The sequence below is a fragment of the Theropithecus gelada genome, chromosome X (assembly GCF_003255815.1).
Source record: "Theropithecus gelada isolate Dixy chromosome X, Tgel_1.0, whole genome shotgun sequence".
Taxonomy (NCBI): domain Eukaryota; kingdom Metazoa; phylum Chordata; class Mammalia; order Primates; family Cercopithecidae; genus Theropithecus; species Theropithecus gelada.
In genome coordinates this window covers 100,424,816-100,443,755 of record NC_037689.1, presented here as the reverse complement: position 1 = coordinate 100,443,755, position 18,940 = coordinate 100,424,816, and the positions used below count along the sequence as shown (strand labels likewise).

At 43.7% G+C, this 18,940-nt stretch overlaps 1 protein-coding gene across 5 annotated transcripts in view; it reads right to left on the bottom strand.

The window, feature by feature from the left end:
- Positions 1 to 544: 544 nt before the first annotated feature.
- The window catches only part of BHLHB9 (basic helix-loop-helix family member b9), an 89,070-nt gene continuing 70,674 nt past the window's right edge, over positions 545 to 18,940 (bottom strand). For 2 of the 5 annotated variants that reach the window (XM_025371658.1, XM_025371660.1), the window contains 2 exons: positions 6,170 to 6,266; positions 545 to 5,392 (listed from right to left, as the gene is read on the bottom strand). In XM_025371658.1, coding sequence (XP_025227443.1) covers positions 3,452 to 5,095 — 1,644 coding nt within the window. In that variant the 5' untranslated portion in view covers positions 5,096 to 5,392; positions 6,170 to 6,266 and the 3' untranslated portion in view covers positions 545 to 3,451. Of the gene's footprint in view, positions 5,393 to 6,169; positions 6,267 to 7,913; positions 8,108 to 18,940 lie in introns of those variants that run through there. The other 3 variants (XM_025371659.1, XM_025371661.1, XM_025371662.1) reach the window with 3 other exon arrangements.

Genomic DNA, 18,940 nt, shown 5'->3' with positions numbered 1-18,940 from the left:
TTAAAAACAGTGATACCAAGTGTTGGCAAGTATATGAAGAAACAGACATTCATGCTCCATGAGATGAGGCTGGCGAGATTCATTTTGAAGGTCAATTAGGCAATATACATAAATATTTGTAAATATTCATGACAAGAAGAAAAGCAGCCTGACATCTAAGAGTAGCCTGGTCTGCTACTCTATGAATGTCATGTATCAAGACAAAAGCAAGACTACTCTAATCATGTACTAACACAGAAAATCACTGTCCCAATTATAAAAATGATGAAATACCACCCCCCCCCCCGCCCCATTCTGGCTCATATTAGTGACTGCTGCTTCTTTACCAATCACAGATTTGGTCTTCCTCACCTATAGAGTAAGATTTATTTAAATACAAAATCACAGAATTACTCATGCTTCCCAAATCCTGTAAGTGTTCATCACCAGGCAATGGATTAAATAACATGTGATACAACCATATAAAAGAATATATGCAGCTGCTAAAAAGGCATGTTGCATGAAAACTACACAATGTTGCTTAGAGAAATAAAGGAGACTTAAATAAGTGGAGAGAGATTTTATTCATGGGTCAGATGATTCAATATTGTTAGATGTCATTCCAAAGAAATGAAAGCCTATGTCCATAAAAACACTTGTACACAAATGCTCATAGCTGCTTTACTTATACTGGCCAAACTCTGAACAGCCCAAATGTCCATCAACAGGTGAATGGATAAATAAACTGTGGTAAAGCCATATGGTGGAATACTACTTGGCAATAAAAAGCAATGAAATAGTGAGACACATGATATGGATGAATCTCAAATAATTACACTAAGTGAAATAAGCCAGATCCTCTCCCGACCAAAGAGTGCATGCTGTATGAATCCATTTATACACAATTACAGAAAATGAAAACAATTCTATTTTGTCAGAAAGTGACCCATAGTTGCCTGGGTTAGGGGCACAGGGAGAGAGAGGAGGGAGGGATTACAAAGGGGCATTAAGAAGTTTTGGGGGAGGCTGGGCATAGTGGCTCACACCTGTAATCCTGACACTCAGGGAGACCAAGGTGGGTGGATCACTTGAGACCAGGAGTTCAAGACCAGCCTGGCCAACAGAGCGAAACCCTGCCTCTACTAAAAACACACACACATACACACACAAAATTAGCTGGATGTGGTGGCATGCACCTGTAGTCCCAGCTGCTCAGGAGGCTAAGGTACGAGAATCACCTGAACCTGGGAGGCAGAGGTTGGTGGGCCGAGATTGCACCACTGTACTCCAGCCTCGGTGACAGAGCAAGACTCTGTCTCAAAAAAAAAAAGTAGCTTTGGTGGGTGATGAATATGTTTACAATTTTGATTGTGGTTATGGTTTTATGTGTATATACATTCCAAGATTGATCACACTGTATATACTTTCAACATGCAGCTTAATGTATGGTAATTATATTTCCGTCAAGTTATTAGATTAAAAAGCATGTGACAGATCTATATAACACTAAATTGAAAAGACAACTGTTAAAAGGCAAGTCTCAACACTGTATTCCTAGTTTTGCAAAAGAATGTGTATATTGTATGAGAATATGCAATAAAGGATTACAACACTATATACCAACCGTTAACAGAGAAAAATATTAAGTGATTCAAAAATATGTTGTAGAGGCATATTTATTGACATGCAAAGATGTTTACAGTATACAACTGGGGGGAAGTAAGTTACAAACATTTACAGTACGATCTTGTTTTAGTTTCTTAACTGGCAGAAAATCTCAAAACATATAACTCCATATTTTCACACATAGAAACTTTCACATCAGCTAAGACCAGGGATTATAACTCCCACCATGAGTCTTAGAGAACTCAGCCATAGCCTAAATGTCCTGGGAATGCTTTCTGGTCCATACCAACTTCCAAGAATCACTATCTCGTAGGTTGACACAGCAACCTCTTCTAGCTTTCCTGTTTTGTGTTGTTGAGGCTGCAATTCTGGGTCTAAATTTCTCTAAGTTTATCTTGTAGTGTTAGCTGGTACAAATGCAGAAATGCCCAGGCTTGCCTCCTAGTAAAAGATAAAGCCCCTTGGCCTTTCATATGACACACAGGAGAATAAATCATAAATGGTAAAAAAGAAAAAAAAATTAAGGTATGATTTTGTAAGGAGGAAAAAAGCAATTACCTTTTAAATTCAGGGTATAAAATGATTTCGGCTCTTTGGGAAAGAAAAAATACAAATGGATAGAAAAAGATACAAAGGATACCTAACAAGTCTCCCTTGCTGATGACTCCAAATCTACATCTTACTCAGTGAACAAAGTTTTGGGCTCCTACTATTTTCGACACTGCCAGATAAAATCCATCTATTCACCTCAGAATTTTCTCCTGACCTCCAGCCAGATGTAGCCAAATGTCTAATAGACACATGAATTTGAAGGAAGTTAAGAATTGTAACACTTGGCATGGACATGATCTATTGCAAAATTAAACCATTAAAAGTAGTCTCTGAGCTTTGAAGGCCCCCCACCTCAAAATTCCCTTCAGGGGGACTATAAAGCAGTGTGGTGAGATAGGTTCTGGTGTCAGACAAAACAGCTACGCCACCTGCCTGCTGTGGGAATCTAGGAAAAGGTATTTAATCTCTCTAATTCTCATTGGAGGGTACCCAGAATAATGAGTTCTAATAAAAATACAAGTAACTAGCTCACAAGTTCACTATGAGAAGAGGAAAAAAACTTGTAAAATATGGTGCCAACACAGTGTTTGACATAGAATAGGCACTCACAAAATGTTTCCTGCCTTCTCTTTTGTGAGATAACTTTTATGTAAATGAAACAGCCTAACAATTTAAGAGTTATGAATGTAGTAGCAAAATCAAAATTGAACAAATAATACATTTTGTCTGAGATTCTGAGTCATTTCTGTGTTGTGGAATGAGTATCTGATACAGCTGGAAGAGGAGAAAAATAGTAGTTTATCTTACATTAAATATCCTATAGCAACCCCTGCCTCCTTTATGTAAAGTGCGCACATTCGGCCATGAGTGTGCACGTGCACACACAGAGACACACACACTCACACACACTCTCTCTCTAGGTACTGTTATCTTTGTGTATGTGTATGCCTTACTTCTGTAACTAGATTACAAACTCAAGGATATTTTCTTTTTTGACATTTTAAGCCACAGGTGTGTATAAGCAGATACTAATGAAAAAGTTAGCTTACTTAAAATGAACTGGTTCGCTATCTTAAGTAAAATGTTAAAAATATGCCAATCTAGGCAAGATAAAAATCAAACATTTTCAGCCCAAGGTATAATATTCATTTGATACCCCCAAAATAGTCTAGCTCAAACCTAGAGCCTGTCACAGGTGACTTTGTGTTAAAGATGCAGTGTATAATGTGTACACTGTAATGTACAGCCTGCTAGAGTTTAGAGATGGCTCAAAACATTCTATCTCTGGCTCATTTTACATTGTTTCAATAATCCCTTTAACTTCCCTGAAAATGGCCATGAGTGTATTATAACTCAAGTGATCAACAACTACAATTGAGCCTTTTCTGATATGCTCCTTTATGTTAATAAATATGGCCACACCACTAACAAGATTGGCTTTTGCCTCTTTCTGGTTAAAGATGAGTTTTAATGCTGCCAATGCCTTCATATTGATCATGTCTCTGGCTGCAGTTGGATTTTCAGACATATTTAAAAGCAGTTTCAAAACAAGATTTCTGGTTTTGCAATTTCCTGAGGACAGCAAATGGAAAAGCTCTGAAAAGTAATTGGCAACAATGTAGTGATGGACAAAATCAGTAGTCAGTTGTCCTAGTATCTTTAATCCAGATTGCTGTCCGGGTGAGTTCAAAGGAAATGACACGGTTTCTTTACACATATGCTTAACATGTAATTCAATTTTGCGTTGTCTTTCATCCCCAGAAGGAGGATTCAGAGTAATTACAGTCTTTTTTCGTATTTCAGGGGAAGGAAAACTGAGCAAGCTTTCAATAAGTGTCACTACACCCACTTCATTAATAAACTCTTGGGCAAACGGGTGAACATTATGGACACCCATTGCAATCCGTGCTATTTTATGAATAAGAGGATCAGTAGTTGACTTAAGTAAGCTAACAAGTTTTTCAAATTCCTCAGAATCCATATAGCATTCCATTTTGCAAGGACAAGCAAATGGCTTAATCCCATTTACCTCCCTGATCCTGATTTGACGTCTAATCTCATCTATGGTCTGGATGCAGGGGTCAGAATCAAAACGACACTCAGGGATAGGCTGTGAGCATGAGCGAGTGTTCCTAGAAGGGCGGCAAGCTGTTGCCCCAGGCAAAGAACAGGCATTTTCTTCAGCTGAAGCCAGAACAATATATGAAGGAGGGCTTGCCTCAGATGGTGCCTGGGATCTAAATCCTAACACTGCTGGAGTTACAGCAGGGGCGTTGGGCCAGATAGTTACCTCAGACCAGTCCTTGGGCCTATTTTTTTCATTAATTTCATACAGGGGCTGAGGCTTAACTATTCTGCTCACGGGTTTAGGATTAAGGTCAAAACTGGTATCATCTCCTTCCCAAAACCAGTTCCCAATAACATTCTCTTCCTCCTCTTCCTCAGCCCCTGACTTGGGTTTGCAATCGGCCCCAGCCGCAGGCTCCAACTCCTCAGCACAGACCTGGGCACCAATTTCAGGTTTATCATTCTTAGTGCTGGAACTATTACCCGCCTCTTCTCCATTCCAGAACCAGGAATTGATAGTGGCCTCTTCCCCAGCCCAGAACCAGGCATCAATACCAGCCTCATTTTTACATGTGGAGCTGGTGGACTCATTCCCAGCCTTGGAACTGAAATCTCCCATGGCTCTGCCCAGAGTCTTAGGCTCTGACAGAGCTCCTTCCTTCACCTCAGCAACAACCTTGTTCTTAGACACTGCCTTCATCTCTGCTACTGCATCTGTCTTAGACCCTGTCTTGGCTTTGGCTTTGGCCCTGGTCTTGGCTACAGGCCTAACACCACCAGTAGCCTCCCTCTCTGCTCCAGCTTTAGCTTGTGTAACAGGCTTTTTTTCAGTTTTGGCCTGGGCTCTTGTCTTATTCTTAGTCCCAGTCATGGTTGAAGCCCAGTTATATGGCCCTGTCCAGTCTTGGCCTTGGTTCTCAATGTGTCCTAGGTCGAAGTCTTAACACTCTTTCACTGGGTAATGGAAAAACTTGGTAACAAGAGTTAGAGTCAACTGTCAGTTCTGCAGTCACAAAGTTCTCTTTCCAAACATACAGCCTCTGTCAACGATACAGAGGGCAGAGGCACGCTCGGGATGGGGGAGAATGATTGTTCCCAAGTGCAGACCTGCTGAAGGCGATGGTCTTCCAACAATCCAAAGCCACCACAGCTACCAGTGGAGATGGACCTGAGGTTGAAGAAAGAAACTGGCTTTGAGTCTTGTCCAACTGTGCTTCTCTATGCAAACAGCCACACAGAAGGACATAGAGTAGAAATGAATTGTGTAGAAGTGAATTAATAAAAAACTCTGCTACTTCATTTTATACTTTGCACACTGCCACTAATGCTCAACAATGTCCTGCCGAAGCACTGTCATTCTTTTACTCTGCATCAAACAGGAACAAAGATGGCAGGTAAGCTTGCTGAGAGTGAGAAAGGCTAAAGGAGTGCCCAGTCTCTTTGGACCCATGCTAGTAGGTCCACCACTAAAATACATACCACTAGACCTCACAGATGTATTCAGGCAGCACTCACACCAACCTGCACTGATCTAGTGCAATTTTTCCTCCTTCCCTGTTTCCAGTGTTGATATGCCCTATAGTTAACTCATGGGCAGGCCTATGGACAAAAATACAGGTGGGATTGGAATTTTGAGTATTTGGTTGACAGACCTACACTCTAATCTCTAAACCCAATTTCTGCCTTCCCAAATCTAGGGCTTTGGTTATATAACACGTCTGGCCTCCTAGTACTCCTCGTGGCTTCTTTTCCCATTTCCTGCCCCAGTATCTACCTCATCAGCATAATCCTGGCTCACCCCACCCCATCACTTGTACACAAATGTGAGGTCAGAAGTGACCAGAAAGCTGGAAGACAGTGGCTCCAAGATATGATCTGGTCTAACCCACTTGGCAACAGCCTCTCCATAACCCCAATCAACAGGGGTGTTCACACATAAACCTACCTTGAATCCAAATGAACAGTTTTTGTTCTCTTTCTTAATTAACTTCCAAGTGAACAGCTACATACAGATCTCTACAGGAACCTAGAAAGGAACAGACCTAAGGATAGAAAGGAAGGCAGAGGAAAGAAAACAGAAGAGACTAAGATGATCTAATGCCCATAACAAGGGTTATAACATATGCTTTTGAATATTCAAGGCTATGTTAAATGTCTCCCACCTGTCTGCTCCTCCTCAATGATTCCCTAATCACCCCAAGACCTGCAGCCTGATTACACCTCCTGCCAACTTTGAAGTCAGTCATTTTCCCAACAGAAGTTACACCTCCTTTCCTGAAAAAAAAAATATGAGGTGCAGAAATAGGTAGTGGAACATAGGCAATCGTACTTAGGAGGCAGGCAGGGAAGATAATGGAGACTGTTATTTTAATACCATCTGTGCATGTCCCTCCCCTTCCCCATGCATACCTAGATCCTACTTTATTCACCACCCATGTCAGCCTGCTCATACAGCAGGGGTCCTCAGGAGATGCTATCCTTCCCACCAAAGAGTCCTCTAGCTAGAAAAGAGTCACACCCTACAAAAAGAAGGCGAGCAACTAGCAAAAAAATAACCCCAAGAGACTATGTTAACAATGGTAGAAAAATAGCAGGTTAATGGACAGATTCCCAGAATTCGGATTCTAACACCTCCTTTTTGAGAATCAGAAACTAAGTAAATGAAGTCTCCCAACTCTCATAGCTCCTCAGATATCCACCATCAGAAATGCCATGAATTCTTCTGTGGGACTATTTCTGTACCAAAATGAGACGGTCTGTGAGGAATGGCTGGAGATGGAGTTTTGGTTTCCAGAACCAGAAATTGAAGAAGCAGATTGACTTCAAATGTTCTAAATTGACCCTTCAAAGAGATTTCCCCTCTACTTGGAACCCTTATTCTCACGCATCATTACATTACTTAAAGTGGATCAGCATGTTGAGAAAACAGATCCTGAACAAGAAAGGTGGAAAAATACTACCCTGTTATTTACATGGACTACTGTTGTGAAATTCGACCAAGTCCACACCCTGTCTATTTGCTTGCACAAAACTGCGTGTGGGGATCTAAATATGTAAGGCAATAAAACAGTGTGGTTAGTGTCTTCATAATCCACCCACTCAAAGTTCCAGTTTTGGAGAACCCACCAGACCTACCCCGCAGACAGGAGACTTTGACAACCACCTGGAGCCTGTGGGAAGGGACAGCACCCAGGAAAAGGGTCCCACAAGCCCCTTTCCGGAATCAGGGCCCGGAGTAGTGAATGCGGCCCACCTCTCGCGGGCTGGGCACAGAGCTGGGACGCCGGCCCCCACCAACCTTCCCAGGCGCCCCCTACAATGGCTCCCGCTCCGCCATTTTCCCGAAGGAGCCTCCCCCACAGCCCCTTCCGGGAATAGACCGTCGAGGGCGGAGCGCCGGCGCCTGCAAAGCTCGTTGGGAAGCTGTCAGAGCGGTTCTCCTCCAGACGAGCTGACGGTGCCTCTCAAGCCAGCCCCTCAGCCCTTGGCCTGGCCTGGCCCGGCCCTCACCGGTCACCGCCTCCCATCGCCAGGGGTCTCGGGCACTGCGCTCCTCTCTCCGGCCCCCGGCTCCGACCGGATCGTCTCCTCCTTGCCAGGCTGTCAGGGTCGGCGGGGCAGGCTGCCAGCCGGTCCACCCTGGCGGACCACCCCGGCGGACCACCCCAACCTCACGCACCCCCACTTGCCTTCAGCGGCCCAGGGCCCAGGTCGTCGACCTCTCTCTCTTCTCCTCAGCTCTCCTCTGGCGGCTCCTCACTTGGATTCTCACCGCTTTCCCCGCGATCCGAATGGAAAAGACGAGTCCCGCCCCCCACGCCTCTGCACCAAACTGGGTAGGGGCTGCGCAGGATGCGGCAGGAACCACTCGCCGCGAGGGTGTCGTGAAGGGGAGCGGAGGGATACGGCGCGAAAGTGCTCGACGCCCCCTCCCAGGCCCACCTTAGTTCCGACCCCGAGGTGGGCGGGGCCACGACGAGCCCCAGCCTGGGCCTGCGGGTTGGCACCAGGGTGCCTCAGGAGGCCCCCGCGGACCCTAACGTGGCGACCACCACCACATTTCTGACGTTGCTATAATATATGGGACCGGCGGGCGGCTGGGGGCCCGGGCAGGGGACCGGATCAGGAGGTTGGGAAGAGCTGCGCTGGAGGGATCAGCGGATGGATACCAAACCTCCCCTTAGTGTGTTTGCACCCCTGCCCCAACTCCCCAACCAGGGACTGCTGGGTGTCTGCCCCCTCCCTCTCCCCAGCCCTCTCACCCTCCTTCCTGGATGTTAATGGGAGAGGGGGTGTCAGCACTGCAGTCTGGGAGGGGAGAGGCAATTTCAGGCCAGAAAGGCCTGGGCCTCTAGGGTGGTCCTCTTGTGCGTTTATTTCCCAGCTTCGTGGAGCCACTCAGGGGAGGAAGGTACACCTGCTCTTAAGTGAATTCTGGGGCAGGGGGCTCCCATCAAGGCCTCACCACTGCCCCTCTTCTAAAAGAAGGTAGACCTAGACCTCTGACCCTAGGAAACCAACCACTGGTCTGTACAGACTCATTTCTTTCTGCCACACCGGTTTTTGTCATTTCAAATGGTGGCTCACGTTGGCATTGCGCCGTCCCCACAGTTGCCCCCCAAAGAGGGCCTTTCCCTGTCAGGACCCGCAGGAGGTCATAACAGTCCTCTCTCTTTGATGGCACCACGTAGGGATGGTCTTGGCGCCTCTCCACTGTTCAGTCAGGAGAGGGGACCTCTATTCGCGCACTTCCTCAAGGCAGATCCCAGATCCCAGCTGCGCTCCTCAACTCCTCCTTTTGGCCTAGCCCTGCATCCTGCCTAATGCATGCATGTGCCTTTTTCTTCTGAACATATACCTTTTTTTACTCTCCCAAGTGGTGGGGAGTTTGTTAGACTGGAAGTTGCCTGAATGAAAGTACCCTTTTGGTATTGTTCACCACTGTATTCTCAGCACATTGTAGACAGTATAGTCAGTCAAGGGTTGAAGGAGGTGAGGGGCTACTGAGTCATGATAATTCCATGGTACCTTCTGTGGGTTGCAGATCAATGCTAATTCGTAAGTGTGTCTTTATCTTTGTTACCTGTAACCCCAGGGCTTAGCCCAGAGTATGCCACCCACAGCTGCTCTTGTATGGTTTTTCAGTGTTGGAAGGGAGCAAGAGAGGAAGACAGATTGTGAAGCAACTCCTGAAGCACACACATATTAGAAATAATACCAACACCTACATTTCAAAATATAGAGCACAAAGAGGCAGAAAAATATGATCATTTTTCCTGGTCATTTGTATTCCCTTTGTGGATGCCTCAATCTGACACACCAATATATGTGACTTAGGAGATATTAGTCATACTAAGAGAAACAGGAGTTTCAATTGCATGTCACACTACTTTTTGATGAATCACTTTACGATATGATTCTTAACATTTGTGTGTTCTTATTAGCTTTGTCCTTTAAGCTTAATAGCATTAAAACTTTAACACATTATCTTAAATATGAAGGACATAGGCCTGCAGATTCTGATGTGAGTTTTCTTTCTCCAGTATAATGCTTTAAGTAAATATATGCAAGAATATTAAAATGCATAATTTCTTTTAATAGCAATTAATTGTAAATAATGTAAATGAAACCACCTTTACAAGAAATTATAACAATGAGAAAATTAGGGCAGTGAAGGAGATCTGATCTGGCTAACACCTGTCTTGCCTTTGGCCTTCAAGTTGCCCTTAATTATTCCTGGGCGTATAAGCTAACTTTGGGAGACATTTACTTTACAGTTTAAATGATAATAGCCATTCCCCAAAAAGTAACCAACTGTCTTTGTAAAGCTAATAAGAAACCACCAGGCTAGGAGGATGGAGCAGCCTGAGTCCTGCTAAGGTGTAGACACAAAGGATTGACAGCCATTATTCTGAGGTTACAAGATATGCAACTTCCCCAATTATTTCTGCAGATAACATCACTATTGTAGAACCTAAGATTGGCCTTTTGAGGTATCTTTTCAGATTTCTTGCATGTCTGGCTCCACCTTGACCCACCAACTGCTCCTGAGGCCCCATCCAGAAGTGACTCAGCACATAGGAGGACCATTTCCCACACCCCTATGATTGCACCCCCAACCAATCAGCACCAACCACCCATTGCCTAACCACTCCCATGCCCCAAAACTACTTTTGGAAAACCTTAGCCCCCAAATTCTTCAGGAGATTGAGTTAAGACAGGACTCCATCTCCCATTCGGTGTGGCCAGCACCGCATCAATTAAACTCTTTCTTTATCGCAATGCCATGGTCTCCTTGAATTAATTTTGTTTGTGCAGCTGGCAGGAAGAACCCATCACGCGGTTACATAAATGACCATCAATAGTGAAAGCATTAAACTAAGTATGATACATTTATTTTATAAAGTACTATTCTACCGTACTATGATATCAAAAAGAAATGGCTCTATATATACCAAAATGGAAATAACTCAAAATACAAAGTGAAAATGCAAGTTGTACAATAATACATATGGTTTATGGAAAGTGTGCATTATAAGTATATATCTATTGTGAAAGAAAAATAAATCTCAGGATCCTAAAATCGCTGAGTCAAAGGGAAAAGTCAAGCTGGGAACTGCTTAGGGCAAATCTGCCTCCCATTCTATTCCTAAAAAATATAGTTACTAAGATTAAAAAAAAAAAAAAAAAAAAAAAGCTACATACATCCCTCACCATTTAGCCACAAGGAAATTCCTTGTGGACAAAGGACAGACAGACAGCTCAAAGTCACCCCTCTGCTCACTGATATAAATGCATATCTGATTGCCTCCTTTGGAGAGGCTAATCAGAAACTCAAAAGAATGCAACCATTTGTCTCTTATCTACCTTTGACCTGGAAGCCCCCTCCCCTCTTGGAGGTGTCCTGCCTTTCTGCACAGAACCAACATGCATCTTACATATATTAATTGATGTCTCATTGCCCCGACCACAATGGGCACATGTTGTCAAGACCTCCTGAGGCTGTGTCACAGAAGCATCCCTAACCTTGACAAAATAAACTTCCTCAACTGACTGAGACCTGTCTCAGATATTTGGGGTACATATTTTGGTAACCGCAAAGGGATTCTGAGTGGAGGTGCCCCTGACCTTGAGGAATCTCCTATGGGTGTTTGGTACCAGCTTGAGCTATCTTTATGGCTCAGGCCTGGAAGCCCCCCCCCCCCTCCCCGCCCAGAGAATCCCTGATCTCCCAAAATTTGATCGAGAACTAAAGTTTAGTTTGCTGTACAACTCCTTTATTTTTTTGGAGTTTTACTTGCTTCCAACAAGGAAGGCAGGGTCTGCAAAATATCTCAAGTACTGATCTTAGGTTTTTCAACAGTGATGTTATTCCCAGGAGCAATTTGGGGAGGTTCAGACTCGCAGCTGGAGGCTGTATGGCCCCTAAACCGTAATTTTTAATCTTGTAGCTAATTTGTTAGGCCTACGAAGGCAGACTGGTCCCCAGGCAGGAAGGTATCCCACACCCCGCCCCCGACTGGGAAAGGGCTATTATCAATTTTGTTTCAGAGTTAAACTATAAACTAAATTCCTTCCCAAGGTTAGTTTGGCCTAAACCCAGGAATGAACAAGGATAGCTTAAAGTTTAGAAGCAAGATGGAGTTGGTTAGGTCTGATCTCTTTCACTGTCATAATTTCATCAGCTATAATTTTTGCAAAGGTGGTTTCATTAGCACACTGAGATGGACAAGAATGATGAGGGCAATAGCAAGCATGCCTTCATTTATTCCTTCTCCAATGCCCTTTCTTTCTATAAATTTCTGACCTATATTATTTTACCTTTTCCCTGAAGAACTTCTTTTTAACATCTCCTGCAGGGCACGTCTGCTGGTGATGAATATCCTCAGTTCCTGTTTGTCTGAGAAATTATTTCTCCTTCATGTTTAAGGATAATTTTACTGATCACAGAGGTCTAAGTTGGTAGTATTTCTTTCAATATTTTAAATATTACAGCCCACTCTCTTCTTTACTTGCATGATTTCTGCACTGTAATTCTTATCCTTGTTCCTCTATAGGTAAGGGATTTCGGGTTTTTTTTTTTTTGTTTTTTTGTTTTTTCAGTATTTTCTCTTTGTCTTTCTTCAGTTTGGATATGATATGCTTATGTTACAGGTAGTTAGACAGGCATGATTGGGGCAGAAGAGGGCTCTACCCTCACACCACTAGGACTGTCAGAAGATGATTTAGCAATTATCGCATTGCCTCTCTAAAATGGAAAAATTGGCAGTTGGTGCTATGGAGAGGCCATTTCCTAATGGCCCACACCTATTGCACTAAAGTGTTAACTGAATGCAGGCACGAGGGTGAAACAACTTCCCAGGCATATGCATTAAGAGACAAAATAGCAGAGTATGACCTTCTGGGAGCACTCCACTGGAAAAGGAAAGAAAGCCTCAGATGGGCATGCATATAACTTTCTAAATACACTGTGCATGCTCACTTCCTAAGGGTAAGGAGGGCACCTCGCATGCGGGCAGCCCACACCAATGGAAGCATCACGGGAAAGGGGCCAGCCTATAAAGTCCTAGGATCAAGATTAAACAGTGCACTTGTCCTTCAAGTCGCCCGCTTGGGTCTCTTTCAAGCATGCTTTCCTTTCTTTACTGTTCTAAAGTCTGTTAAAATAAACTTCCACTCTTGCTCGGAAACTTGCCTTGGTCTCTTTTTCTGCCTTGTGCCCCTCAGTCAAATTCTTTCTTCTGAGGAGGCAAGAATTGAGGGTGCTGCAGACCCATACAGATTCACCAATGGTAACTCGGACACTTGTCACCCTTAACATATTAGGTACCATGAGACTCGGTTATTTGCCACCGGTAACATATTGGCCATGTGACTCAGATGTTAAGAGATATCTATGCCTTGCCTTCTTTGGTTGGAGGCATCTGACCCCTGTGTGTAGTCCCTTGTCCCTTCTCTTCCCTTCTTTCTTCCCTTTTTTCTTCCCTTCTTTCTTTCCATGTGACTCAGATGTTAAGAGATATCTATGCCTTGCCTTCTTTGGTTGGAGGCATCCAACCCCCGTGTGCAGTTTCTTTCTTCCCTTCCCTTCCCTCCCCTCCCCTCCCCTTCCCTTCCTTCCTTCTTTTTCTCTTTCTTTCTTTCCTTCCTTCCTTCCTTCCTTCCTTCCTTCCTTCCTTCCTTCCTTCCTTCCTTCCTTCCTTCCTTCCTTCCTTCCTTCCTTCCTTCCTTCCTCCTTCCTTCTCTTTCTTTTTCTTGTGATCAGTTCTGCTATTAATGCATTCTTCAGTATGCAGCTCCAAATTTTCTAGATCCTGTAGGCATGCTTCATTGTTTTGTATTTTTTTTCTTCTGTCACTTGTGACTATGTATTTTGAAATAGACTGTCTTCAGGCTCACTAATTCTTGTGATCAATTCTGCTATTAAAGCGTTCTTCGGTATGCAGCTCCAAAATTTCTGCCTGATTCTTTTAAATTATTTTAATGTCTTTGTTAAATTTATCTGATAGAATTTTGAATTCCTTCTCTGTGGTATCCTGAATTTCATTAAGTTTCCTCAAAACAGCTATTTCAACTTCTCTGTCTGAAAGGTCACACATCTCTGTTTTTCCAAGATTGGTCCCTGGTGCCTTATTTAGTTTGTTTGGTGAGGTTATGCTTCCCTGGCTGCTCTTGATGCTTGTTGATGTTGGTTGGTTTTTGGACATTGAAAAGTTAGGTATTTATTGTACTCTTCACAATCTGCGGAAGGCTTTCCAGGTATTTTAAGGGACTTGGGCCCCAAGCTCTGTAACACTGTGGTTCTTGCAGACTCATGGAAGTAACACCTGTTGGTCTTGGTTAAGATTCGGAAGAATTCCCTGGATTACCAGGCAGAGACTCTTGTTCTCTTCCTTTACATTCTCACAATCTCTGTCTCTCTCTCTGTCTCTCTGTCTCTCTCTCTTTCTCTCTCTCTCTCTCTCTCTGTCTCTCTGTCTCTCTTTCTCTTTCTCTCTCTCTCTCTCTCCATAAGTGACTCTGCTTTCCGTGGCTGATTTATCAGCTCACCCTAATGGTGGCTTGCAGGGGTGGGAAGGACCTTAGGGTCCACATCAAGTAGGTCACAAGCATTAAAAGGCCCTCCTAGATAGGAGGCTCATGAGAGTGGTGAGGTTGAGGCCTAAAAACCATGCAATGTATGAGATTTCCTCTGCTGTTTCTTTCCAACTAAAATTCGCTCTTTTCCAAAAATGTGTACCACCCATTCTCCTGTTTTCTGTGTGTGTGTTCTAAAATGGCTTTTCACACCCACCAGACCTTCTGCCTTGGGTGAAAGCCTGCTTCTTTGCTTTCACTTTGCATGCCACATGACTTCTAAAACACACACTCCCTGTTATTCCTGCGTCCATGGCTCTCTGCATTTGTGCAGCAGCAAAGGCACAGGCTCCCTTGTGGATATCCCCTGAGGTTTATATTTGTTTTTACTATCTCGGGTGACATTCCATCTTTCCCCTGTCTGCTGGCATGTGGCCAGGACACTAATTGGAACTCCAGTGCTGCCGGCTTCTTACAACTCATCATGTGCATTTTGTTCCTGTTATGCCCCAGCACTAAGTTTTCTGATGGCTTTTAAAAGCAGCTTGTCTGCCTGCATAGTGCTTCACTCTGGTCCTTTAAGGTTCCCACCCTCTTGTTTTATAAGCCACCACCACTTTGGGAGGAGGAGAAATTCATACCCCAAGCCCCAAGTCCTCAGAGGTTACTGCTTTATGTTCAGAGGGCAAATAAATATTACCCTCTTGAATACAAAGGCTCCTGTTTTCATGAGCATATGAAGGCTTTCCATGAGTATTCCTCTTGCTTCTTTCCACATCCTCCTATAGCCTCCATTTCTCGAATTACTTCCATGCCTTTCTCAATGTGCATCAAGCCCTTCAAGGTCATATTCTAAAGGAGGGAGGAGGGAAGTCCAGCCACTGCGGCAGTTAACAGAGAAACAGGTTTCTAAGAAAAAAGATAATTATTTTATTACTAAAATCCTCTGAGTGAGAGTCACTATAAGGCCATGGAGACAAGGATATAGGCTGGCCAAAGGCCACAGATGCAGGTGTGAAAGGAAAATATCTTGTGCCCTCAAAATCCTAAACTAAAGGGAACATTCAGGCTGGGTAAATCTGCCTCCCATTCTATTCAAAGTCATCCCTCTGCTCACTCTGATAGAGGCTTATTCTGATTGCCTCCTTTGGAAAAGCTAATCAGAAACTCAAAAGAATGCAACCATTTGTCTCTCAACTAACCTGTGACCTGGAAGCCCCCTCCCTGCTTCCAGTTGTCCTCACCATTCTGGATGGAACCAATGTACTTCTTACATATATTGATTGATATCTCCTCTCTCCCTAAAATGTATAAAACCAAGCTGTGCCCCAACCACCTTGGGCACATGTCCTCACGACTTCCTGAGGCTGTGTCACTGGCGTGTATCCTCAACCTTGGCAAAATAAACTTTCTAAATTAACTGAGGCCTGTCTCAAATTTTCAGGGTTCACACAAGAGACCCATAGGACAGAGATGAAGGGTGGCCCAGGCTGACAGATTACCACTGGAACAGAAATGAAACACTAGGGAGTTACACAGTAAGAACCAGTTAATTCCAGACCCCAGGAATGGAAAGGGGCCAACGGTTCACTCCAGTATCTCCTCTGTTCTCCAGTGGGTAATTGTGATGAGATGGGACCATGGATACACAGTAAAGACTGGTTAAGTCTGGAACCCAAGAAGGGTGGTCCTAGCCTAACAGGTTACCATTGGAACAAAGATGAAAGGCTAGGCAGGTACATAGTAAGGACCAGTTAATTCTGGAACCCCAGGGATGGACAGGGGCTCACTGTTCACTCCAGTATCTCTTCTGTTCTCTGTTCTCAAGTGGGTAATTGTGATGAGATGGGACCATGGGTACATGTAAAGAATGGTTAAGTCTAGAACCCAGGATGATGGGGGATGCCCCATTTGGGATAATAGGAAGAAAGGGAGGACACCTTTTTCCCTTTTCCTCTTTTTCCTCCTCTGTTCTCTCTTCGCAAATGGCAGATGGGAAATTGTGTCTCCATACCACAGGACTTGCCCCTTGGATGCATTCCCCCAAACTGGGAAAATTTTAATTTCCCCAAACCTTAAACTGCCTGGCTTAAAAAGAAACTGGGAGGCAATTACAAGAGTCAGCCTTGAAACCCCTGTGCAGGAGGTCCTCAGATTAGCCTCTTAAGTCTTTTACAACCCAGAGCAGAATAAAGAGAACAGGGATAAGCCTGTTAGGTGGGGCAAATGGCATCCCCTCCCTCAAAACAAAAGATTCACACCCCTTTATATTACTTAAGGGACCAATTGCCATTCTCCCACCCATCCCCGGTAATGTCTAAAATAGCCCACACTTATTCAGACAAGTCCTAACTCTCAAGAGATTTCTCTAACTGAGAAATCTCTTGGGAGGGGATAACTTCTACAGTATGTAGACAACCTCTTTATCTACTCCCCCTTCTCAGGACACACATGGCAACATGCAGTACAAACCTTAACTTTCTAACAGAAAGAAAATGACTTTTATCTAGTTCAAAGATTCCATGAAATGGAAAAAAGATGATTTTTCCTTGGTGTTGTGGCTTGGTCCTCAGGGTGCGGCAAGCAGGGTTGTTAGGGCTGCTCAGGGAAAGGGAACCCAGAAGCCAGCAGCCAGGCATGCTGGTAGAAGCGTAGGAATTCTTGCCAGTCAGACTTCTGGCTTCTCTCTCTCTATGCAAACCAGTAGTAGGAATGGTAAAAATCAGTGTATTCTCTGCCCCTCCATGAATGACTTCTGACTTCCCTTCTTGAATTTTCCTTTGTCAAAGCTACCTTTGTAGACTCTAAATCTTGTAAAAACTGCTTACCACCTCTTTGAAAATACCTTGTACACTCATGGATAAGTCATAACCTTAGTTAAGGCTTATTGGTTTCACCTGTGAGGTTACTTTTGGTAAAGTTCAAAAACCACAAGTATTGGCTGTTTGGCTAGGCTAAAGTCAAGTAATAAGAGATTTAAAAGGATTTTCTTAGGAACACTATGGTTAAAAGTCAGCTTAGTTAAAAGCAGATGTCCAAGCTATACATATATTTTTTAAAAGGCCTTGTTTTTTTCTCTTCTTGAATCTTATTTTTCTGAAGAAAAAAAGGTTTTTTGATCTCACTCAACTGAATTGGTTTTCTTATTTTGTGTTCTTGCCACTCTTGATGTACACATGAAAGGACCTAAGATAATTTCTAACGGCTTGGACTCCTTGGGAAAAACAGAGGAGGTGCCACAGACCCCATTTTGGGAAAAACCTCTGGTTTCCTCATGTAACCCAGGAACTGAAAGTGGATAGATCCCTCTTAAAATCTAAGGCTCTGTTCTGTTTGCATTGCGTTACCTGTTTTTCACTTTTGGGAGTTTCAGAAATTACTTCACATTATGAAAGAACTTTGGTAATAACCAGGTAGGAAATATATGGATGGCTAATGGCAGTTATGGAGGAATACTTGCACGTTTGGATCAGAGAAGCATGCTCTTGGCCACCCGGAAGGTACGGCAACATCCCCACCCCCCACGGAGAGATAAGACTCCCATGGGGAATGGGCTGAATGGCATTGGATCACTTTGCAATGAAATGTATGGTAAAATCATTGTACTGTCTTGCTCCATAGCATTTCTCTTTTGGGGATCCAGGATCCACTGTAATGATGGGACCCTTAATTTTGGGGATCCATTTTTGCCTTCCAGCTGTATCTTCTTATTAGGCTCTGGAAACTGCATGCTTTCTCCACTCTGTTCTTCCAAAGGCTCCACCCTGAAGCCGATAATCCAATTAAGAAACAAAAAGTGGCAAATGAAAAATCTTACAACTACTGAATCTTCTATGTATTTATATGTGTCGTGTGTGATGTTTATATAAAAGAGCTCTAATTAATTGGTGTTAAAAAATAATTGCTTAAATATTGTCAGAAAATGTAAAGTGTAATGCCTTTTAGTTCATGTGACCTAAATAATCTTTGGGAAATAAAGACAGTTTTAGGATTATTGGTAAAATAAAAATATCTTCAAAAATTTAGCCATTTGGTCTAAATTATGCAAGTCAGATATTAGGTTTGCTAAATGCTTTAAGGTCATAAACTGCTTCTTTTGCTTTTGAAAATTGTTCAACTTGCCTGCTTTACCACTAGATAAGGTCTAACGAAATGTGGAGTTAGCCATATCCCTAGCTATGCTGGAAAGAGTCAGACCTTATCTGCACTTTTTTTTTTTTTTTTTTTTTTTTTTTTTGAGACGGAGTCTCGCTCTGTCGCCCGGGCTGGAGTGCAGTGGCCGGATCTCAGCTCACTGCAAGCTCCGCCTCCGGGGTTTACGCCATTCTCCTGCCTCAGCCTCCCAAGTAACTGGGATTACAGGCGCCCACCATCTCGCCCGGCTAGTTTTTTGTATTTTTTTTTTTTTAGTAGAGATGGGGTTTCACCGTGTTCGCCAGGATGGTCTCGATCTCCTGACCTCGTGATCCACCCGTCTCGGCCTCCCAAAGTGCTGGGATTACAGGTTTGAGCCACCGCGCCCGGCCATATACACTTCTTAAAAAGGCCAGGGGCCGGGCGCAGTGGCTCATGCCTGTAATCCCGGCACTTTGGGAGGCGACGGCAGATGAATCACGAGGTCAGGAGTTTGAGACCAGCC